Below are 24,626 nucleotides of genomic sequence, written 5' to 3' on the forward strand. Positions count from 1 at the left end.
ATACTTTACCTAAACCTTCCCATAATGCTAGCTACATGAATGACACAGGAGAAGTCAAAGAGGGGTTTTCTATTGTGGTGTGAATACAGTATAGGAAAATATATACAGAGCATTCGGAAAGTATTCAGACCCCTTCACTTTTTCCAGATTTGGTTATTTTACAGCCTCATTCATAACGACAAAGCGTTATTTACATAACTATTCAGACCCTTTGCAATGAGACTTGAAACTGAGCTTAGGTGCATCCTGTTTCCATTGATCATCCTTGAGATGTTTCTACAACTTGATTGGAGTCCACCTGTGGTATATTCAATTGATTGGATATGATTTGGAAAGGCATACACCTGTCTATATAAGGTCCCACAGTTCACAGTGCATGTCAGAGCAAAAACCAAGCTATGAGGTCGAAGAAATTGTCTGTAGAGCTCTGAGACAGGATTGTGTCGAGGCTCTGGGGAAGGGTACCAAAAACATGTTTACAGGAATGAAGGTCCCCAAGAACACAGTGGCCTCCATCATTCTAACTGGAAGAAGTTTGGAACCACCAAGACACTTCCTAGAGCTGGTCTCCCGGCCAAACTGAGCAATCGGGGGAGAAGGGCCTTGGTCAGGGAGGTGACCAAGAACCCGATGGTCACTCTGACAGAGCTCCAGAGTTCCTCTGTGGAAATGGGAGAAACTTTCAGAAGGACAACCATCTCTGTAGCACTCCACCAATCAGGCCTTTATGGTAGAGTGGTCAGACAGAAGCCACTCCTCAGTAAAAGGCACATGACAGCATGCTTGGAGTTTGCCAAAAGGCACCGAAAGGACTCAGACAATGAGAAACAAGATTCTCTGGTCTGATGAAACCAAGATTGAACTCTTTGGCCTGAATGCCAAGCGTCACGTCTGGGGGAAACCTGGCACTATCCCTACAGTGAAGCATGGGGGTGGCAGCATCATGCTGTGGGAATGTTTTTCAGCAGCAAGGACTGGGAAACTAGTCAAGATCGAGGGAAACATGAATGGAGCAAAGTACAGAGAGATCCTTGATGAGAACCTGCTCCAGAGTGCTCAGGACCTCAGACTGGGGCGAAGGTTCACCTTCCAACAGGACAACGACCCTAAGCACACAACCAAGACAACGCAGGAACGGCTTCGGGACAAGTCTCTGAATGACCTTGAGTGGCCCAGCCAGAGCCCAGACTTGAACCCGTTCTAACATCTCTGGAGACCTAAAAATAGCTGTACAGCAACACTCCCCATCCAACCTGAGAAACTCCCAGATACAGGTTTTCCAAGCTTGTAGCATACCCAAGAAGACTCAAGGTTGTAATCGCTGCCAAAGGTGCTTCAACCAAGTACTGAGTAAAGGGTCTGAATACTTAAGTAAATGTGCTATTTCAACTGTTTATTTTTTCTACATTTGCAAAAGTAAAAAAAAAACGTGTTTTTGCTTTGTGATTAAGGGTTTTGTTTGTAAATTGATGAGGGGGAAAAAACAATGTAATCCATTTTAGAATAAGGCTGTAAAATAACAAAATGTGGGAAAAGTCAAGATGTCTGAATACTTTCTGAATGCACTGTAATGGTGGCTGTTGTGCTGTTGCTCTCTCAGCAGGACCCATATAGAGCAGCCAGGTCCTGATGGTTGGTTCTCTGAGTGAGAGAGTGTGTGTATTATTGTTAATTTGTAAGTGTAGGGGTGGTCTTATGTGTGTGAGTGTTTAACTGCACACAAGTGTTGTGTGTGTTTGCACATCAGTGGGTTTATGAATGTATGTGTGTGGTGTGAGTTTAAATTAGTCTATGTGTGTGTATCACTGGGTCTGAGTGTTAGTCCACAGAGTGTGTGTGCGAGTGTGTGTATTAGTGTGTCGCTGTGTGTGTGTGTGTGTGTGTGTGTGTGTGTGTGTGTGTGTGTGTGTGTGTGTGTGTGTGTGTGTGCAGTGACAGGAGCAGGGCTCTCTCTGTGACACTCATCATGCAGCCCGCGATTGATGCTCTGCCTCTCGCCCTCAATGTCACGCGCCACACATCCGTCTCCCGGGGAACCGGGTGGTGTGAGAGCATGTGACACTTTTAAATCCCCTCAGGTGGAGAGAAGGACATCTGCCCCCCCTCCATTCCCCTCCTCTTTTCTCTCCTTCCCCCCTACCAACCGGTGTCTCCAGCACAGGTTACCGCGATCAATCACGCTGCCATGACGGTCAGGCTCTGGGTCGTCACGGCGACCGCAGATGGCTCTTTATCTGCAAGGAGCAGAGCCCCCGCCACCATGGAGACCAAAGCAGGAAGTGACACATCCAGTGGGCTGAATGAGGGTTCATCCGGCAGGTCTGCACTGTCAACAAACAGCCGTCTGGACTGATTGGGACTGCAGCCTGCAGCAGTGTCTGGTGAGAGGTGGGCCTCTGGGCAGCTCTAGGCCTCGAATAGCTATTTAGCCTGCCAAAAGACTGGACTGAACAGATCAGTGTTGGGTAGTAGTGAACTACATGTATTTTAACTAGTACTTTAACTACATTTTGAAGTAGCTTAGTGCTAGTTGAACTCAATTCAAATATTGGTAGTGTTTTCAGTAGTTAATTACTTGTTTGCCAAGTAGCAATGTAGCTAACTACTGGAATTAATGGAACACACTACTTTTTTGCTAAAATTAAGTATGGGTGAAGTAGGCAATAATTTATTTTTCACCATCCGACCTGCCTAATTCTCACTGCCTTTTTCTCACCCATTCTGACTCCAGAGTGATCTGTACTTGCAAATTTTCCACAAAGTAGTTTTGATGTAGTGAATTACTTTTTCAAAGTAACTTTAGTTTAGTAAACTATATATTTTTAAAGTGTAGCTTAACTTCTTCCAGTGTGAAGTAATTGGTAGCTTGGTAAACTATTTATTCAGAGTAGCTTCCCCAACAGTGGCAGATCTAGTCCTGGGGTATCTATTTTATTTTGTCTAGATGGGCTGGCTGGATCTAGTCCTGGAATGTCTACAGGTCTATCAGGCAGAAAGGTATATACAGTGTCTTCATGAAGTACATTTTGTTGTGTTACAGGTTGAATTTAAAATGGATAAAAATGACATTGTGTGCCACTGATCTACATCCAATTCCATACAATGTAAAAGTGGAATAATTGTTTTAGAAATGTTTACAAATTAATACAAACCAAAAAGTTGAATTGTCTTGAGTCTAAGTATTCAACCCTTTTGTTATGACAAGCCTAAATACGTTCAGGAGTAAAAATATGCTTAGCAAGTCACATAAGTTGTATGGACTCACTCTGTGTGCAATAATAGTGTTTAAAATGATTTTTAAATGACTACCTCATCTCTGTACCCCACACATACAATTAACTGTAAGGTTCCTCAGTCGAGCAGTGCATTTCAAGCACAGATTCAACCACAAAGACCAGGGAGGTTTTCCAATGGTTCGCAAAGGGAGGCAGCTGGGTAAAAATTAAAGAAGCAGACATTGAATATCCCTTTGAGCGTGGTGCAGTTATTAATAACATTTTGGATGGTGTATCAATTCACCTAGTCACTAGAAAAATACAGGTGCCCTTCCTAACTCAGTTGTGGGAGAGGAAGGAAACCACTCAGGGATTTCACCATGAGGTCAATGGTGATTTTAAAGCAGTTACAGAGTTTCATGGCTGTGATAGGAGATACACTGTGTACAAAACATTAAGCACACCTTCCTAATATTGAGTTGCACCCTCCCCTTTTCCCTCAGAACAGCCTCAATTCATTGGGGCATGTACTCTACAAGGTGTCAAAAGTGTTCCACAGGGATGCTGGCCCATGTTGACTCCAATGCTTCCCACAGTTGTGTCAAGCTGGCTGGAGGTCCTTTGGATGGTGGACCATTCTTGATACACACGGGAAATTGTTGAGCATGAAGAAGTTCTTGACACAAACCCGTGTGCCTACTACCATACCCTGTTCAGAGGCATTTATATTTTTTCTCTTGCCCATTCACCCTCTGACTGCCGCACACACACAATCCATGTCTCAATTGTTTCAATGCTTGAAAATCCTACTTTATTAAATTTTTTACCTCGTTTTCTCCATAATTTTGTGATATCCAATTGGTAGTTACAGTCTTGTCCCATCACTGCAATGATGGGACAACTCCAAAACACAACCCTGCCAAGCCGCACTTCTTCTTGACACACTGTTCACTACAATTGTGTCGGAGGAAACACCATACAGCTTGCAACCAGTCAGCTTGCAGGTGCCCGGCCCGCCACAAGGAGTTGCTAGAGGGTGATGGGACAAGGAAATCCCGGCCGACCAAACCCTCTCCTAACATGGGCGACGCTGGGCCAATTGTGCGCCACCTCATGGGTCTCCCTGTCCGGCTGTGACACAGCCTGGGCTGTAGTGACGCCTCAAGCACTGCGGTGCAGTGCCTTAGACCACTGCACCACTCGGGAGGCTAAAAAGCCTACTTTAACCTGTCTTCTCCCCTTCATCTACACTGATTGATGTGAATTTAACAAGAGACATCAATAAGGGATCATAGCTTTCACCTGGAGTCACCTGGTCAGTCTGTCATGGAAAGAGCAGGTATTCTTTGTACACTGAGTATAGTTACTCCACAATACTAACATAAAGGACAGAGTGAAAAGAAAGAATTCTGCACAGAATAAAAATATTCCAAAACATGCATCCTGTTTTCAATAAGGCACTAAAGTAATACTGCATAAAATGTGACAAAAAAACTAAACTTTTTGTCCTGCATAAAAAGCGTTATGTTTGGTGCAAATCCAACACATCACTGAGTACCACTCTTCATACACTGCTCAAAAAAATTAAGGGAACACTAAAATAACACATCCTAGATCTGAATGAATGAAATATTCTTATTAAATACTTTTTTCTTTACATAGTTGAATGTGCTGACAACAAAATCAACAAATTTATCAACCCATGGAGGTCTGGATTTGGAGTCACACTCAAAATCAAAGTGGAAAACCACACTACAGGCTGATCCAACTTTGATGTAATGTCCTTAAAACAAGTCAAAATGAGGCTCAGTAGTGTGTGTGGCCTCCACGTGCCTGTATGACCTCCCTACAACGCCTGGGCATGCTCCTGATGAGGTGGCGGATGATCTCCTGAGGGATCTCCTCCCAGACCTGGACTAAAGCATCCGCCAACTCCTGGACAGTCTGTGGTGCAACGTGGCGTTGGTGGATGGAGCGAGACATGATGTCCCAGATGTGCTCAATTGGATTCAGGTCTGGGGAACGGGCGGGCCAGTCCATAGCATCAATGCCTTCCTCTTGCAGGAACTGCTGACACACTCCAGCCACATGAGGTCTAGCATTGTCTTGCAGTAGGAGGAACCCAGGGCCAACCACACCAGCATATGGTCTCACAAGGGGTCTGAGGATCTCATCTCGGTACCTAATGGCAGTCAGGCTACCTCTGGCGAGCACATGGAGGGCTGTGCGGCCCCCCAAAGAAATGCCACCCCACACCATGACTGACCCACCGCCAAACCGGTCATGCTGGAGGATGTTGCAGGCAGCAGAACGTTCTCCACGGCGTCTCCAGACTGTCACATCTGTCACATGTGCTCAGTGTGAACCTGCTTTCATCTGTGAAGAGCACAGGGTGCCAGTGGCGAATTTGCCAATCTTGGTATTCTCTGGCAAATGCCAAATGTCCTGCACGGTGTTGGGCTGTAAGCACAACCCCCACCTGTGGACGTCGGACCCTCATACCACCCTCATGGAGTCTGTTTCTGACCGTTTGAGCAGACACATGCACATTTGTGGCCTGCTGGAGGTCATTTTGCAGGGCTCTGGCAGGTCTCCTCCACAAAGGCGGAGGTAGCGGTCCTGCTGCTGGGTTGTTGCCCTCCTACGGCCTCCTCCACATCTCCTGATGTACTGGCCTGTCTCCTGGTAGCGCCTCCATGCTCAGGACACTACACTGACAGACACAGCAAACCTTCTTGCCACAGCTCGCATTGATGTGCCATCCTGGATGAGCTGCACTACCTGAGCCACTTGTGTGGGTTGTAGACTCCGTCTCATGCTACCACTAGAGTGAAAGCACCGCCAGCATTCAAAAGTGACCAAAACAACAGCCAGGAAGCATAGGAACTGAGAAGTGGTCTGTGGTCCCCACCTGCAGAACCACTCCTTTATTGAGGGTGTCTTGCTAAATGCCTGTAATTTCCACCTGTTGTCTTTTCCATTTGCACAACAGCATGTGCAATTTATTGTCAATCAGTGTTGCTTCCTAAGTGGACAGTTTGATTTCACAGAAGTGTGATTGACTTGGAGTTACATTGTGTTGTTTAAGTGTTCCCTTTATTTTTTTGAGCAGTGTATTTTCAAGCATAGTGGTGGCTGCATCATGTTATGGGTATGCTTGTCATCAGCAACAACTAGGGAGTTTATTTCTAAATGAAAATACTTTGAGCTAAGCACAGGCAAAATCCTAGAGGAAAAACTTGGTTTGGTGTGCTTTCCAACAGACACTAGGAGACAAATTCACCTCTTAGCAGGGCAATTACCTAAAACACAAGGCCAAATATAAGCTGGAGTTGCTTACCAAGAAGACATTGAATGTTCCTGAGTTGCTTAGTTACAGCTGTACTTAAATCGTCTTGAAAATTCTATGGTAAGTCTTAAAAATGGCTGTCTAGCAATGATCAACCAACTTGACAGAGCTAGACATTTTTGGTTGTTGAATAATGGGCACATATTGTATAATCCAGGTGTGCAAAGCTCTTAGAGACTTACCCAGAAATGCACTACCAAATGTGATTCTAACATGTTGATTCAGGGGTTTGAATACTTATCTAATCAAGATATATTAGTGTTTTGTTTTCCATTAGAATTTTAACAAATTGTTCTTCCACTTTGACATTAGAGTATTTTGTGTAGATTGTTTTGTAAACAATGACTATTACAATCAAGTTGAATCCCACCTTGCAGCACAACAAAATGTGGAAAAAGTCAAGGGGTGTAAATACTCTGTGAAGGCACTGTTATACTGGTATCTTACCTAGGCTAGGGACAAGGCTAATGCACTAGTACATTCTCCAGTCATGTGAAATAGTCTGAAAAACATGCAGACCAATGGAAAGGTGCAGATGTAGGCCCTCATGGTATCCAGACGTGTAGCAGTCAGACCTGTTGAGGCGACTTACGATATCGCCTCTTTAAGGATGCAAGCATACCCAAATGAACTCACTAGGGCCTCACAATTAGGATTAGTCTCAGACCAGCAAGCCAGCCTTCAAATCAAATCAAAGTTGATTTGTCGCATACAGAGATTGGCAATGTTTAAACTGACCCTCTATTTAGCTTACTTCTTGTGTTCTTATTTTTATTTCTCGTGTTTTTGTTCTACCTTGTTATTTTTAGTACTACATTGATATTGATGACTGCATTTTTGTGTTTAGAGTTTGCAAGAAAAGCACTGCACTTGTACACATGACATTAAAACTTCAAATACCTGAAATAAGGCACGTGCAGCGAATTGCTTGAATCTCGCTCCAGCATTGCAGTAAACGTCTAACAGTACAGACATTTCAGAATGAGCAATATTGGAAAGTTTGGGGTCACTTAGAAACGTCCTTGTTTTTGAAAGAAATGCACCTTTCTTGTCCATTAAAATAACATCAAATTGATCCGAAATACAGTGTAGACATTAATGTTGCAAATGACTATTTTTAATGAAATATCTACATAGGCGTACAGAGGCCCATTATCAGCAACCAACACTCATGTGTCCCAATGGCATGTTGTTAGGTAATCCAAGTTTAACATTTTAAACGGCTAATTGATCATTAGAAAGCCCCTTTGCAACTGTTGTGCTGATTAAAGAAGCAATAAATCTGTCCGCCTTTAGACTAGTTGAGTATCTGGAGCATCAGCATTTGTGGGTTTGATTACAGGCTCAAAATGGCCAGAAACAAATAACTTTCTTCTGAAACTCATCAGTCTATTCTTGTTCTGAGAAATGAAGGCTATTCCATGCAAGAAACTGAAGATCTCGTACAACGCTGTGTACTACACAGAACAGCAAAAACTGGCTCTAATCAGAATAGAAAGAGTGGGAAGCCCCGATGCACAACTGAGCAAGAGGACAAGTCCATTAGTGTCTAGTTTGAGAAACAGATGCCTCACAAGTCCTCAACTGGCAGCTTCATTAAATAGTACCTGCAAAACACCAGTCTCAACGTCAACAGTGAAGAGGCGACTCCGGGATGCTGTCCAGTGTCTGTGTTCTTTTGCCCATCTTTTATTTTTATTGGCCAGTCTGAGATTTGGATTTGTTCTTAACTGACTTGCGTAGTTAAATTTCAAAAATGGAGGGTAATATTGAATAATATGAGAAGTACTGTATATACAGCTGTTATGATTGTTTTTATCTCAATATCAAAGAATTTCCAGGTAACAATTAGGTACCTTACTGTAATAGTTTTCCATAAAAAAGGTCAAAAGTAACAAAAATGGCATTTTAGCAAAATACTATTTCTCTCTGGGAGTGGTCTGAGTGGGTAGGGTAAGGGCACCAAAGCGATGGGAGGGGCTAATGGGAAGGATATGTATTCTTAAAACTAGCTGTTATTATTATTGGAACTCTTAGTTATTGGTCTATTAACATATCGCTTGGTGATGTCACCAGGCAAGCCAAAACTCCATACATCCGAAACCTGTTGAGGTCCTGTGTAGTTTGTATTTTCAACCAGCAACTATCACATTTTTTCACCCTTCTACAGTGTTAGTTTCATCAGCTGTAGTACAATATATTAAATACAGAGGAAACTTAATTTTGACTGCACTGGGCCTTAAAATGAAATAACATTAGATTTGATTTTACAACGCTACCTGCAATGAATTAATCTGTTATTATTTCTCAATATCTTTATATAAAAACATCTTAGTACTGAATAATGACACATTTTTTCCTGGTCAAGTGTCCCTGTCTAACACTGAACGCTTCCCCGACAATACATGCTGGGAAATCACGGGAGACCTATGGATTTCACGACCCACTTCATTGAGAGCGCACGATTATGAGAGACGTCTATCATGGGAAAACCAGTCACCCATCCATCCGCTTGAGTAAACACACAGGGTCTCCAACTCCCCACCATACAGGCTGCTCTCCGCCACACACACACAGCTAGTCTTCCACAGCCACACACACACAGTCTGCCCCTCCTGTCAGTTTGGGTCACATCAGCAGGTCCATTGGGAGAGCTGCCATTTATGACTGCCCGAGTTAGCAGACCGACAGCCCCCAGTCTCTGGAAGCGCTGTAGTGTCTCCCACTAGCCCTACCCCTCCTCTCTCCTGTGCCTCCACCCCACTGGCCCTAGACCCCACCAGCCAACATATGCTTCCAATGGCCCAGTTGGTTGGGGTAGTGTTTTGTGCAGAAATCATATTCGATTCCTGCATGAGCCACACATACGGAATAAATAGGTTGAAAGCATCATCGGAACTACCATTTTATATAAGGCATGAGTTCGAACACTCCAGTAAGAATCCAAGTTGGTTACCCGTAGGACTCTCAATGACTGGTCAAATTCTCAAAATGGCCTAACCACATTCGTTGGCTTCTTCACAGCCATAAAGACACACCTAATTAGGGTTGTATCAGATTGCTTTCACCTATAAATACCTTTCTGATCACAGTCAGAGGTGAGCTGGCATGCAGTCAAGGTAGACATCTCAGCAGGGGCCCCTCTTCTTCCCTCCTGTAGGGTAGGTTGATGGTGTGATTGTTCGGCCAAATTATTATGCTTATTGCGCAATGAAATATTTCTATAATGTGATTAATTGTAGTGGATTTTATTGAATTGTTAGTAGATATCACATTTGGCAAAAATATGTCCATCTGCACTTAAAAAGCCTTTATTTTCCTATTCTGGGGGTAATAACTTCACCACCATGAATCAACCAAGGTCATTTAACACTCAAAATAGACATGTACATTTAACATCCAATTAAAAAAAATAAAAATAAAAAAATAAAATAAACTGGTCAACAAGCACTCCGGGTTTGGTTTCCTAGGCGAATATCATGATTCACTTTTATTAAAAGCATCATAACTACAGTTCATCATACATGATGTAAAAAAGAAAAAAAATGACAAGAAAGAAAACATTTACAACTTATGTCTGTAAACTTCAAGGCTAGTTAGAATTGAGGTAATGCATTTCAGCTTGGTGGCTAAAAGTAACAAAAAGCCCATTCAATAGTTCTAATAAAGGTACCTGATTATTTTACTCTTACACCAGTGCATCAACAGGGATAGTGTGAGACAAATTGATTGCAGTACTTTTTCATGTCATCGTTTATATGCGATTTAGTTTCTCTTTTTCACCGACACTTGTGGTTGTGTTTTAATGGGAGAGCGATGTTTGAGACATTCAAAAGCTGCCTTAGGTTATTGCTGTCTCCTTCCGCGTTGTGGAAGAGAGGTCTCTCCCCTGCTTGGCTTTGTCAGTGTGTCAGACTAAAAACAGTCAGGAGAGTCAGGGCCATCAGTGTGTGAGACTGGAAAACAGTTTCTATAACGAGTGTGACTTGGAAGAGTCAGACAATATGGGTGTTAGTAGTAGTAGTAGTAGTAGTAGTAGTAGGCGGCAGAAAACTGGAACTGGGAAGAATTTGACTGAGAAGGGTAACGGGGTCATTTCATAGACTGGGAGAGGAACGGTGGGTGAGGGTAAGACCGTCCGATTGAGACGGGGAAGAGTCAGAGATTGGATTGTTAGTGTGTAAGATTACAGGAAGAAACAGTCAAGTGTGTGTAGACTTGTGTGGGAGATCATCAGTGTGAGAGACTGGGAACAGTCAGATTATTAGGCCATCTGATATGTGAGGACTTCATCCTGCTCTTCAAGGCAGAACAGTAAAACAGCAACAAAAAAAAAGATCATTTTCATCAGCAGCATATAGACGCTTAATGCCGTTAAATTGTACGCCAATGGAGAGTTACGAGATGCTACTTAATTTCACAATATCAAGAGAGTAAAAAAAAATATACAGAAACAGAAAAGCAGCATAGCACTATTGGAACGATTCATTCCTATAATAATATTTCGGAGGAAATGTTCCATCTCATCTAGTATGCACTGTTCAGAGAGCACAAAGACCAAAAATAACACCCTTTTGACATCTGCAAAACTCTAGTTCAGTTTGCTTTTTCCCTGACTACGCTATTAACGCTACAGTGAGAGCCTTTTAGTTACGTATACTCTCCCTGATTTTCATTTTTACCTGTAAAAGAAAAAGACAAATAAAAGAAAAAAACTAATTTGGATATCAAGTTGGTGTGTAAACGTGTCATGAGAGCACTGGGGGGTGGGGGGGGGGTGGGGGGGTCAAAGGCCAGTTTAGTTTCAGTCACTCTTCTCAGGGGCATCCTCTCCTTCCTCCTCATCCTCGGCCGCTAGGTCTTGCGGCGAGTCAGCTTCCTCAGCCAATGCGGAGGCCTCGTCTTCTAGGGCAGACGACTCGGCCGTCTTCTCCAGGCTCTCTGCTGAGTCACTGTCGTCGGCTGTCTCTGGGTCTGCGGTAGATGCGGCAGGGCGGTCCGGGGCGGGGCCAGCCTGGCTGGGTTCCTTCTCCTGGCCCTGAGCTCCGGAAGCAGCCCCCATGGCTCCAGCCATGGCGCTCTGCAGGTCAGCCAGGGTGGTGGGGGGAAAGCCAGGCATAGTGAGACCTCCCAGGCCAGGGGGCAGGAACATGTAGGGGGAAAAGAGCCCAGGGGCCATGGTGGACAGCAGGAAGGGGTTGAAGGCAAGGGAGCTGGCCGACATGCCGGAGGCGGCCATTGCGGCAGCGGCTGCGTTCAGAGCCGCGGCATCCCTGTTAGCCTCAATCGACTCCGCCTCCAACCCAGTGTCCTTCTCCTTGTCCTCATCCCCCTCTTCTCCTCCCTCCCCGTCATCTCTCTTTGACGTCTCGTCCGAATCGCCCTCGTCATTGGTGCCGTTGGAGGCTGTAGCGGGCGTGGCTGCAGCCGAGGCAGCTGCGGCCAGGTTATTTCCGAACAGGCCTCCCAGGCCAAACATGTTTGGCAGGCCGCCCATACCAGCCATACCAGGCAGCATGAGAGGCAGCATGGCTGAGGCGTGTTTAGAGTCAGCCCCCCCCATGCCGGGGAAGCCCATGAGCTGCAGCTGAAGACTCTGGAAGCTCTGTAGGCCCTGCAGGCTGGTGAGGTCCATGCCTCCAAACAGGCCATTCATCAGCAGAGGGTTTAGGCCCCCGGATGATGCAGCCTGGGCCTGAGCTGCCGCAGCAGCCGCCGTCGCTTTGGCGATCTCCGATTTTGGGCGTCTCCCCCGACGACGGACGCCCTCCTCGCGCACCACGGGCCCAGTCAGGAGACGGTCGAACATGGCCTCAGGGAGGAAGCCCTGTGGAATAGGGGAAGAGACCGTGGTTAGTTAGTCAAACGACTTTTGCAATTCTGCATTCATTTCTCCTCAAACATCAGTTTCCAACTGATAAGGTTAAAATCTAAAACAAGTGCTGATTGGAATCATTTGAGGGCTAACCGGGAGAATGACAAGACTCACCGATTGCTTGACAATGTCGGTCCAGTCAGGAGCGATGGCAAACTCTGGGTTCTCCAGGAGCCATCGGGGCAGTTCCTTCATGGGCGGCGCCATGGCTCCACCCATCTGAAAAAAAAAGAGGAACAAATTGTTTGGCAAGATAGCAATACCTTCAGTTTTGCTATGAAAGGCCAAGTTGAAACTGTTTCCAAATGGTGACCAATGCATTTGTGACAAAGCTAATGTGTACTGTACTGAAAAGAACCCATACCTTTCTGCCGTTTCTCCGGTTGACCACGGGAACCCTCTCTTCTCCGGTGAGAGTGTTGATGTCGATCTTGTTGGGGTTTCGGCAGCGGTGCCGCTTCTGCTTGGGTTTGGGGAACTGGGAGGAGAGGAGCAATTCCTCACTCTTCTACAGAGAGACAGACAGTAGTGTGGACAGGGATTAGGAATCACAAAAGGACCAGACATGAAATTCTTGAATGCTTCATGATAGACACTATAACCGTTACGAATTAGAATAGCTAAATGTTATATTTTGTAACCATATTTTAAAATCACTGAAAGGGATGGTGTAAGATCTGATTTAGGAAAGGGAACAGGGGGTTGAAGGTAGGGGATATGCTCATATTCCACACTGATGGGATAGTTCTACTGTATAGGGACATCTGGTAAACAACTAAACTGTATTCCAGTTTATTGAAGTACATACTGGTGTGTATGCAGTAGGCATGTCCATTGTGTACGTGGGGTGCTGTCTGAGCCAGTCCCTCAGGTCCTTGTCAGAGGGGGTACCAGGGTCCCCGTCCTCCATAGCGCCGACAGAGGGGACGCGGGCGGAGGCGCTGGGACTGGGAATGTTGTGGCGGTAGGAACGCGGGGGCATCTGCACCCCCTCCACTGACGCTTTGGTCCCCTCTGAATCCTCCTATAGAGGGTGGGGGATGAAGACCAGGAAAGGTTAACTCTTCATTCATTACCATGTAAAGTTGAGCTACTCAAATTGTATCTAAAATGTTTGATTTTGTATGAAATTTGATCAAAGTCCTGTCAAGCTTGTATTTAAATGTACGTTAGTCTAATTGAGATATCCCAGGCATACCCGTGTTCATTTAACAATTTCTAAAACCGAATTCAGACTTGTTCCCAGTTGAACCTGTTTTCTATCAGGTTCTTTATAACCATTTAGTAAAAGGTCCAATGCTGTCCGAAACATGATTTCCTGTGTTTTATATACATTTTCGCACTAAGGTTGGAATAATACTGAAATTGTTGAAAATTATGATAATGCCCTTTAAGTATAAGACAACGTTTCCCAAACGTGGTCCTGGGGACCACAAAGGGTGCACATTTTGGTTTTTGCTCTAGCACTACACAACAGATTCAAAAGAAAAAGCTTGATGATTAGTCGAGTCAGCTGTGTAGTTCTAGAAAAAAAAGGGAGATCCCGAGAACAGAGTTTGGGAAGCTCGGTAAGAGCTGCTTGAGTGGAGCTGAAGGGAGGGACTAAAAATAAATCACTAACGTAAAATATACTGTGTATGTAAAATGTATATAGGTTCAGAACGTTTGTGAAACACAATAGTTGAAAAATATATGGCAAATAGATATCAAAACTGGTTGGTCTTCAGATAGATGGGAGGGGTTGAGGGTAACTGAAGGTGGGACTAAAAACAAACAAAAAGATGACCATTGTAAAATGTATACAAGCTGGAAGTAGAAGCCCAAGTGTTGCTGTCCATTAGTTTACTGCAATTAACACATATGGAATCATACATTAACCAAAAACATGTTAAACAAATCAAACATTATATTTGAGATTCCTCTAAGTAAACCACCCTTTGACTTGATGACAGCTTTGCACACTCTTGGCATTCTCTCAACCAGCTTCATGAGGTCGTCACCTGGAACGCATTTCAATTAACAGGTGTGCCTTGTTCAAAGTTAATTTGTGGAATTTTCATTCTTAATGCCTTTGGAGCCAATCAGTTGTGTTGTGACAAGGTACGGGTGGTATACAGAAGATAACCCTATTTGGTAAAAGACAAATTCCATATTATGGCAAGAACAGCTCAAACAAGGAAAGAGAAACAGTCCATTACTTTAAGAAATGGTCAGCCAATCAGGAATATTTCAAGAACGATGAAAGTTTCTTCAAGTGCAGTCTCAAAAACCATCAAGTGCTATGATGAAACTGGCTCGCATGAGTACCGCCACAGGAAAGGAAGCCCAAGAGTAAACTGAGGAAATCAGCAATTAACTGCACTTCAGATAACTGCTTCACCGAGTTCAAGTAAGACATTTCAACATCAAATTGGTCAAATTGCTGCAAAGAAACCACTAAAGGACACCAATAAGAAGACTTGCTTGGGCCAAGAAACACAAGCAATGGACATTAGACCGGTAGACATCTGTAATTTGGTCTGACGAGTCCAAATTTGAGATTATTGGTTCCAAACTCGGTCTTTGAAACGGTTGTTGAACAGATGATCGCCGCATGTGTGGTTCCGACCGTTAAGCATGGAGGCGGTGGTGTGATGGTGCTTTGCTGGTGACACTTATTTAGAATTCAAGGCACACTTAACGAGCAAGGCTACCACAGCATTCTGCAGCAATACGCCATCTTATCTGGTTTGCACTTAGTGGGACTATCATTTGTTTTTCAACAGGACAATGAACCAACACAACGCCAGGCTGTGTAAGTGCTGCATCAGATGACCTGGCCTCCAGAATCACCCAACCTCAAGCCAATTGAGATGGTTTGGGATGATTTGGACTGCAAAGTGAAGGAAAAGCAGCCAACAAGTGCTCAGCATATGTGGGAACTCCAAGACTGTTGGAAAAGCAATCCAGGTGAAGCTGGTTGAGAGAATGCCAAGAGTGAAAAGCTGTCAAGGCAAACGGTGACTACTTTAAAGAATCTCAAATATAATATACATTTTGATTTGTTTAACACTTTTTTGGTTACTACATGATTCCATGTGTTATTTCATAGTTTTGACATCTTCACTATTATTCTACAATGTAGAAAATAGTCAAAATAAAGAAAAACCCTTGAAGTACTGCATATATACATACACATCTCAATTTTTAAAAAAAGAGCTGTTTTGATGGATGGAGTTTTGGCCGGTAAATTAGTAAGACCAATAACAGTTCAAAACCGCTCTGCCAATAAGAGCTAGTTTTCAGTTCCCCCTTCCAACTCAGAACTCTCTCAGACAGGTCTAGCAAAATTGCTCTTTGCTAAGAAGCGGTTTGCTTCTTTTTGACCATTTTAATTTAACACAATCACAGTAACTTAATTGTTACCCAGAACCCATTTGATTTAGCAATTTAAAAAAAACGCTGCATGGACCTTTAATAAATGAATAAAATGTGACTGTTAGTGACCATGCTGTGTACCGTGGCTCCTCTCTTGTTGTTGATAAACAGCAGCTCTAGCCCCTCCACATTTTTCCTGCGGCCTCGTCTCCTCCGGGTGGGCAGGTCAGCATCGGCCAATGAGCCATTGGCCCTATGTCTGGAAGGCGTGGCCGCCTGTAGCAGCTCCATCTGAGCCTTGAGGGTAGCAGAAGGCACCATGCTGCTGCTGGAGTAGCCCGCCAGGGACGACGCTGCCTTGTGGTGATGCATGCCCTGGAGCAGAATAAGTCCCAATGATAAGCAATATGGAAACTTAAAGTCAATGTATAGACTAAAATGCAATGCCTGTAACAAAGAGGTTAATTTACATGGCAACTAATATGACCATAGTGCTTTACATACTTGATTCCTTTATATAAATAGATGTGATAAATATTCAAATGCTTTATTTCAGTGGGATCAATTTTACTCATACATATCAGGGAGACCAGAGGGGTATTCTATGAAGCAAGCTAGATCTACTCAAGTTTTTCTAATGCGAACCAGCTTCAGTTCCCTTCACATTCCAGCTCAGGCTTCATCCGTACTACAATGGTGGGTATTGCTTGTCCGCCTGCCGATAATTCGAGCAGTCTCGCAACTGTGACGCATTTAGATTTGTTGAAATCATAATCAAGGAAAAGTTCTCTTGCGAATTCAGCAGGGTATGGTATGATGAGAAATATGCTTTTAGAAGTGACGCCTTCATTTTATTACGTATCATTAACAACCCTAACAACCTAACCCTAATTATCATTAACGCGCTTATCAATGAATGAGCAACCCCCACCACTATCAATAAAATAATTTTACCAAAATAACATTTCATATAAAAGTCACTGTCCCTGTAAAATACCAAATGCCTTTTGTCATTACTAAATAATGTGATACACTTTTTAATTTATTTTTTTTTACATTTAATACCAACAAAACATTTGATAATTAAAAAAAAATGTCTTCTTCCTCAAATGAAGAGGATGGCACAATCTTTGTGAGAGGGAGGGAATCTGTATTTAATTGGTCCTCAACTCACTGCTCAGACACTTTATTCAGGATAAATGAGTTAGTCATGAGTAACCCAGCCCTGGAAGAGGTTACTTCTGTAGGATTCATTGCCATAGAAATTTACCTGACTGAAAGGTGAGCCACATACATTGGTACGACTGGTTATCCTGAGTTGAATGCAAGAGTTGACCAGGGTTACCTCGCTAACTCGTCAAACCTGATTCGTAGGACACCACTGACCAAAAAGTGTAATTCAAAAAATACAATGCAGTTGTAAAAAGTGATAGATAATTCTAAATTTAGAATTAATTCATAAAATTCTAAAGACCCTACCTTGGTGAGGTCCATGGCCTGGCTCTGGGACTCAGGTTGGTGAGACTCTCTGAGCTGAGCCACCATATCCATCAGGTTCCTTCGTTTGGCGGCGCGCTCCGCCTCAATCTCCACCTTCCTCCGCCTGCGACGACGCTGCTTTGGCAACGACATGCTCAGAGCATCCTCCTTTACAGAGCGAGAGGGAAATATAGGGTTGAGAATTCAAGGTTTTACTGCTATCCTACAAAGCATCACATGGGTTTGCACCTTCCCATTTCTCCGATTTGGTCCTGCCGTACATACCTACACGTACGGTCAAAGCGCAGGCCTCCTAATTGTCCCTAGAATTTCTAAGCAAACAGCAGGAGGCAGGGCTTTCTCCTATAGCGCTCCATTTTTATGGAATGGTCTGCCTATCCATGTGAGAGACGCAGTCTCAACCTTTAAGTCTTTATTGAAGACTCATCTCTTCAGTAGGTCCTATGATTGAGTGTAGTCTGGCCCAGGGGTGACAAGGTGAAAGACAAGGCACTGGAGCGACGAACCGCCCTTGATGTCTCTACCTGACCGGCTTCCCCTCCACTGGGATTCTCTGCTTCAGACCCTATTACAGGGGCTGAGTCACTGGCTTACTAGTGCTCTTCCATGCCGTCCCTAGGAGGGGAGCGACACTTGAGTGGGTTGAGTCACAGACGTGATCTTCCTGTCCGGTTTTGCGCCCCCTCAGGCTTGTGTGGAGGAGATCTTTGTGGTTTATACTCAGCCTTGTCTCAGTGTAGTAAATGGGTAGTCTGTTGATATCCCTCTAGTGGTGTGGGGGCTGTGCTTTGGCAAAGTGGGTGGGGTTATATCTTGCCTGGTTGGCCCCGTCTCAGTCACCAGTAGCTATGCTTCCTTAGTCTATGTGCCCGGCGGGGGGGGCTAGGGTCAGTTTTATATCTGATGTAATTCTCCTGTCTTACACAGGTGTCCTGTGTTAATTTAAGTAGGGTCCCTCTAATTCTCTCGACCCCCTCCCGGAAAACCTGAGTTCTAAGATCATGCCTCTAGACCACCTTGTCTGATGACTCTTTGCTGTCCCCAGTCCACTTGGTCGTGCTGCTGCAACAGTTTCAACTGTTCTGCCTGCGGCTAGGACCCCTGAACTGTTCACCGGCTATGAAAAGCCAACTGACATTTACTCCTGAGGTACTGACATGTTGCACCCTTTACAACCACTGATTATTATTTGACCCCGCAGGTCATCTATGAACATCTTGAAGAACAACCTGGCCTTAATGGCCGTGTACTCTTAGAAATCTCCACCTGGCACAGCCAGAAGAGAACTGGCCACCCCTTGGAACATGGTTCCTTCCTAGGGAGTTATTCCTAGCCACTGTGCTTCTACATCTGCATTGCTTGCTGTTTGGGGGTTTAGGCTGAGTTTCTGTTTAGCACTTTACATCTTCTGATGTAAAAAGGGCTTTATAAATACACTGCTCCAAAAAATAAAGTGAACACTTAAACACAATGTAACTCCAAGTCAATCATACTTCTGTGAAATCAAACTGTCCACTTAGGAAGCAACACTGATTGACAATCAATTTCACATGCTGTTGTGCAAATGGAACAGACAACAGGTGGAAATTATAGGCAATTAGCAAGACACCCCCAATAAAGGAGTGGTTCTGCAGTGGTGACCACAGACCACTTCTCAGTTCCTATGCTTCCTGGCTGATGTTTTGGTCACTTTTGAATGCTGGCGGTGCTTTCACTCTAGTGGTAGCATGAGACGGAGTCTACAACTCACAAGTGGCTCAGGTAGTGCAGCTCATCCAGGATGGCACATCAATGCGAGCTGTGGCAAGAAGGTTTGCTGTGTCTGTCAGCGTGTCTGTCAGTGTCCAGAGCATGGAGGCGCTACCAGGAGACAGGCCAGTACATCAGGAGACGTGGAGGAGGCCAACAACCCAGCAGCAGGACCGCTACCTCCGCCTTTGTGCAAGGAGGAGCACTGCCAGAGCCCTGCAAAATGACCTCCAGCAGGCCACAAATGTGCCACAGTCTGCTCAAACGGTCAGAAACAGACTCCATGAGGGCCCGACATCCACAGGTGGGGGTTGTGCTTACAGCCCAGGATGTTTGGCATTTGCCAGAGAACACCAAGATTGGCAAATTCGCCACTGGCGCCCTGTGCTCTTCACAGATGAAAGCAGGTTCACACTGAGCACATGTGACAGATGTGACAGTCTGGAGACGCCGTGGAGAACGTTCTGCTGCCTGCAACATCCTCAAGCATGACCGGTTTGGCTGTGGGTCAGTCATGGTGTGGGGTGGCATTTCTTTGGGGGGGGCTGCACAGCCCTCCATGTGCTCGCCAGAGGTAGCCTGACTGCCATTAGGTACCGAGATAAGATCCTCAGACCCCTTGTGAGACCATATACTGGTGCGGTTGGCCATGGGTTCCTCCTAATGCAAGACCTCATGTGTCAGCAGTTCCTGCAAGAGGAAGGCATTGATGCTATGGACTGGCCCGCCCGTTCCCCAGACCTGAATCCAATTGAGCACATCTGGGACATCATGTCTCGCTCCATCCACCAACACTACAGACTGCTCCTCATCAGGAGCATGCCCAGGCGTTGTAGGGAGGTCATACAGGCACGTGGAGGCCACACACACTACTGAGCCTCATTTTGACTTGTTTTAAGGACATTACATCAAAGTTGGATCAGCCTGTAGTGTGGTTTTCCACTTTGATTTTGAGTGTGACTCCAAATCCAGACCTCCATGGGTTGATAAATTTGATTTCCATGATTTTGTTGTTAGCACATTCAACTATGTAAAGAAAAAAGTATTTAATAAGAATATTTGTGTTATTTTAGTTCCCTTGGGACACCGGAAAATTGGGACACCGGTTTGAAAGTAAAATTAAGTTATTGAAGTAAATGATGTAGTAATAAGGGAATATTCATTTTCAGACCTCACCCTATATAAATGTATGAATACATTTCATTTCCCAAGACCAATCATCTGAGATGCATGTTATGTTAACCGGTATGTACAAACTAAATCTGTTGAGTGGGCGTTTTAATTATTATTATTATTTTTTACTACTTACGTTAACCTGTGGCGAGAGGGTTAGGTCCTCGCTGCCGCTGAAGCTCGTCTGAGCAGCCGCCACCATTGACAGCTCGGCCAGGCCCCGCCTCTGCAGGGGGCTTTCTGACGCCACGGGGCCAGGGTATCCAGGCAACAGGCCCGGGATGTCGAAGAACTGACGACGGTTGGCGGGCCACTTGCCCTTGATGACCGCCTCGCAGATGTTGTCCATGCGGTTGATCATTACACGATCCTGGAAAGTAAAAATGGCGCACAGAGGAATGGATTAATACAACTAGAGAAGTATATTGATGATAGAGTGGGGTCCAACTTGAACAGGGCTTATCGCTCCAGTTCTCCATTTTATTGCTTTACGTAATCTGATGTTTTATTTCTTTAATACTAAACTGTTCAAGTACCTTATGTTCATAGTGTGTGCCTAGAAAAAGTATTCACCCCCCTCTGCGTTTTTCATATTTTGTTGCAACCTGTAATTTAAATGTATTTTCATGTAATGGACGCACAAAATAGTCCAATTTGGTGAAGTGGAAAAAAAAATAACTTTATAAAATAAAAAAACTGAAAAGTGGTGCATACATATGTAATTCACCCCCTTTGCTATGAAGCCCCTAAATAAGATATGGTGCAACCAATTACCTTCAGAAGTCCCATAATTTGTTAAATATAGTCCACGTGTGCACATGATCTGTCACATGATCTGAGTACGTATGTATGTATATATACATACACACGTTCTGAAAAGCCCCAGAGTCTGCAACACCACTAAGCGAGGGGCACCACCAAGCAAGTGGCACCATGAAGACCAAGGAGCTCTCCAAACAGGTCAGGGACAAAGTTGTGGAGAAGTAGAGATCAGAGTTGGGTCATTGAAAAATGTCTGAAACTGAACATCCCACAGAGCACTATTAAATCCATTATTAAAAAAATGGAAAGAATATGGCACCACAACAAACCTGCCAAAGGAGGGCCACCCACCAAAACTCACAGATCAGGCAAGGAGGGCATTAATCAGAGGCACCAAAGATAACCCTGAAAGAGCTGCAAAACTCCACAGAGGAGATAGTGGTCCTATGGACAGATAATCCTAAGCCGTACGCTACACAGAGCTGGGCTTTATGGAAGAGTGGTCAGAAAAAAGCTGTCTGGCACACAGCCAACACCTCACCCCAAGAACACCATCCACAGAGTGAAGCATGGTGGTGGCAGCATCATGCTGTGGGGATAATTTTCATCAGCAGGGACTGGGAAACTGCAGGAATGATGGATAGTGCTAAATACTTGGAAATTCTTGAAGGGTTAAACCTGTTAAAGATAGGGCTGATTGCTGCCCCCTTTGGGGGGATTGCGTGCCCATAGTAAACAGAAAAAAAATCTGTCAAAAATTGCTAATATATGCATTTAAAAATTATTATTGAATAGAAAACTCTAAAGCTTCTAAAACCATTTAAATTATGTCTGTATGTAAAGCAGAACTCAGGGCACTAATTCTCCCAAACTCTCTCGTCATCATAAAAGTTGGCCCAACTTTGACGTCATCGCCCCCACCCTTCCCAAGCACCTACAGTCCTGGGAACAGTTTCTATGTCTTCAGCGCGATGTCTGCTTTCAATGGGGCTTCTCATTGTGAGAATCGCACGCTCACGAGAGTTTTGGCAGGCCGAAACCTTTCGGTCACGCGAAAAAACAGGTTACTCTCATGCGCACTCTGCTGGACTCCAAGATAGAGCCAAAATGCTAATTCCTGAGCGCCGACTCATATTATAGCCTAGTGAACGAAATCTGTAACGTTAAAAATAAATGTAACACAGCGATTGCATTTAGAAGAAGTGTATCTTTCTATATATATGTAGAACATGCATATTTAGTCTAAGTTTATGTTGTGTATTCCATGTTAGCTGACGGCATCTGCCGGAGCTATCGTCATTTCTCCAGACATTTGAGTAGCAGTTTTTGAACAATGCGTCATTGTAAACAGAGATTTATGGATATATATAGCATATTATTGAAAAAAACATAAATATACTGTGTAACATGTTATATTACTGTCATCTGATGATTTCAAAAGGTAATCCTGCGTTTGGTGATTGCATATTTTGTTCAATTTGGCTATGGAAATGAGCTGTGTCTTCGGTGTGTCTTCGGTGGTGGTTTGACATAAATATGTGCTATGTTTTCGCCGTAAAACATTTTAGAAATCTGACTTGCTGGCTAGATAAACAAGTTGTTTATCTTTCATTTGAGCTATTGGACTTAATGTGTGGAGGTTAAATATTTTTAAGAATATTTTTTTGCGTTCCATGCGCCACATTCCAGCTGACGGTGGGATGGCTGGTTCCCAGTTGGGAACCAAGATCCTCAACAGGTTTTAAACTATTTTAGTCTTCTGGAGATTTGAGACTGGGACAGAGGTTCACCTTTCAGCAAGGCAATAACCCTAAGCATACTGCTAAAGCAACACTTGAGTGGTTTAAGGTGAAACATTTAAATGTCTTGGAATGGCCTAGTCAAAGCCGAGACCTCAATCCAATTGAGAATCTCTGGTGTGACATAAAGATGATTGTACACCAGCAGAACCTATCCAACTTGTAGGAGCTGGAGCAGTTTTGCCCTGAAGAATGGGCAAAAATACCAGTGGCAAGATGTGCCAAGCTTATAGCGACATACCCCAAGAGACTTACAGCTGTAATTTCTGCATTTCTTATTTGATTCACAATAAAAATATTTTGCATCTTCAAAGTGGTAAGGCATGTTGTGTAAATCAAATGATAAAACCCCCCCCCCCCTCCATTTTAATTCCAGGGTGTAAGGCAATAAAATAGGAAAAATGGGGTGAATACTCGCACAAACCACTGTATAGTGTGTGCCTATTATGGGGTATTGTGTCGGTTGAGGAGAAAAAATATTTATTTAATCCATTTTAGAATAAGGCTGTAACGTAACAAAATGTGGAAAAAGTAAAAGGGTCCGAATGAATTCTTTCCAAATGCACTGTACCTTTCATAATATTTCCCTTAAAGTTATTTGCCTACCTAATCTATTGTTGCTTCATTCTTACCTCATTTTCAACATTTGAATGCAATAAGTTTCATTTTCCTTATCTTCATAAATCTAATGTTATCCTTGAATAATATATGACTAGATTCAGAAGGCTTTCACTTCTCTTCGCGAAGATTGAATGTTACAGGTCTGAATAAATGCAAAAAAAAGTCAAGCAAGTTATTCTAGATGAGCTTTTCCTGGGATTCCAAGAGCTAAGGAGTGTTTTTTTAAGTAGAGGCCAGTGGCACACAGGTGCTTGCGTGTTGCGCAAGAAACAGAAGATTATTATGCATAACCCAACATTAATTAGCTAAGGCTAATACGGCATTGAATTAATTACCTGAAAGAGGTTGGCTACGACATCTAGATTGATATATAACCCTACATATATATAGCACAAATTTGTATTTTGGATGCAATTTGAATGGAGTCAAAGCAACAATATTCAAGTCATAAACTGTTTTAACTCTTAAAATAAAATAAAAAGTAATCTTTACAATTAAAAAACAAGCCAGATGGAGATGGGTAACTTCGACGCACATTCAGTCTTTATATTACTGTGGCATAGGTCACAAGAAAAAAAAGTTACCATGAGATGAAAGGTCTACATGCATTGTGAACTGCCGCTCCATACTGAGATGAGTAATCATGCAGAGGCTGTAGAGATGCCAGATTTGGACCACACAATTTAACAGTTCCAATTAATGCCATGCTGTTCATATAAATCATTTATTACAATTGACCAGTTTCACAGTTATTTATACCAGTGAAAGGGAGTGGTAACCGGGTTCTTGTCATTCAACCCTAATCAGGTGTGACCGCCTGATGCAGAGCGGCATCTCCGTTGCATAGAGTTGACCACTTCTCTTCAATGGCTGTGCGAAGTTGCTGAATATTGGCGGGAAATGGAACAAGCTGTCGTACACTTTCATCCAGAGCATCCCAAACAGCTCAATGGGAGACATGTCTGGTGAGCATATGCATGCCGTGACAGAAGTGGGACATTTTCAGCCTCCAGGAATTGTGTACAGATCCTTGTGTCATACATTACCATGCTAAAACATGAGGTGATGTGGCGGATGAATGGCACGACAACGGGCCTCAAGATCTCATTAAGGTAAATCTGGGTATTCAAATTGCCATCGATAATATATTGCGTTGATTGTACGTAGCTTATGCCTGCCCATACCATAACCACCATTTGTTATTTACCCCTTATTTTAATTTTTTT

At 43.8% G+C, this 24,626-nt stretch overlaps 1 protein-coding gene across 2 annotated transcripts in view; it reads right to left on the reverse strand.

Annotated features, from left to right (window-relative positions):
* Nucleotides 1-9,796: 9,796 nt before the first annotated feature.
* Nucleotides 9,797-24,626, reverse strand: part of chd7 (chromodomain helicase DNA binding protein 7) — an 80,157-nt gene continuing 65,327 nt past the window's right edge. For both annotated transcript variants that reach the window (XM_031809740.1, XM_031809739.1), the window contains exons 32-38: nt 20,355-20,588; nt 17,276-17,443; nt 15,938-16,171; nt 13,248-13,463; nt 12,804-12,947; nt 12,554-12,658; nt 9,797-12,391 (exon numbers count right to left, since the gene is read on the reverse strand). In XM_031809740.1, coding sequence (XP_031665600.1) covers nt 11,369-12,391; nt 12,554-12,658; nt 12,804-12,947; nt 13,248-13,463; nt 15,938-16,171; nt 17,276-17,443; nt 20,355-20,588 — 2,124 coding nt within the window. In that variant the 3' untranslated portion in view covers nt 9,797-11,368. The remainder of the gene's footprint in view (nt 12,392-12,553; nt 12,659-12,803; nt 12,948-13,247; nt 13,464-15,937; nt 16,172-17,275; nt 17,444-20,354; nt 20,589-24,626) is intronic.

The sequence above is a fragment of the Oncorhynchus kisutch genome, linkage group LG30 (assembly GCF_002021735.2).
Source record: "Oncorhynchus kisutch isolate 150728-3 linkage group LG30, Okis_V2, whole genome shotgun sequence".
Lineage (NCBI taxonomy): Eukaryota > Metazoa > Chordata > Actinopteri > Salmoniformes > Salmonidae > Oncorhynchus > Oncorhynchus kisutch.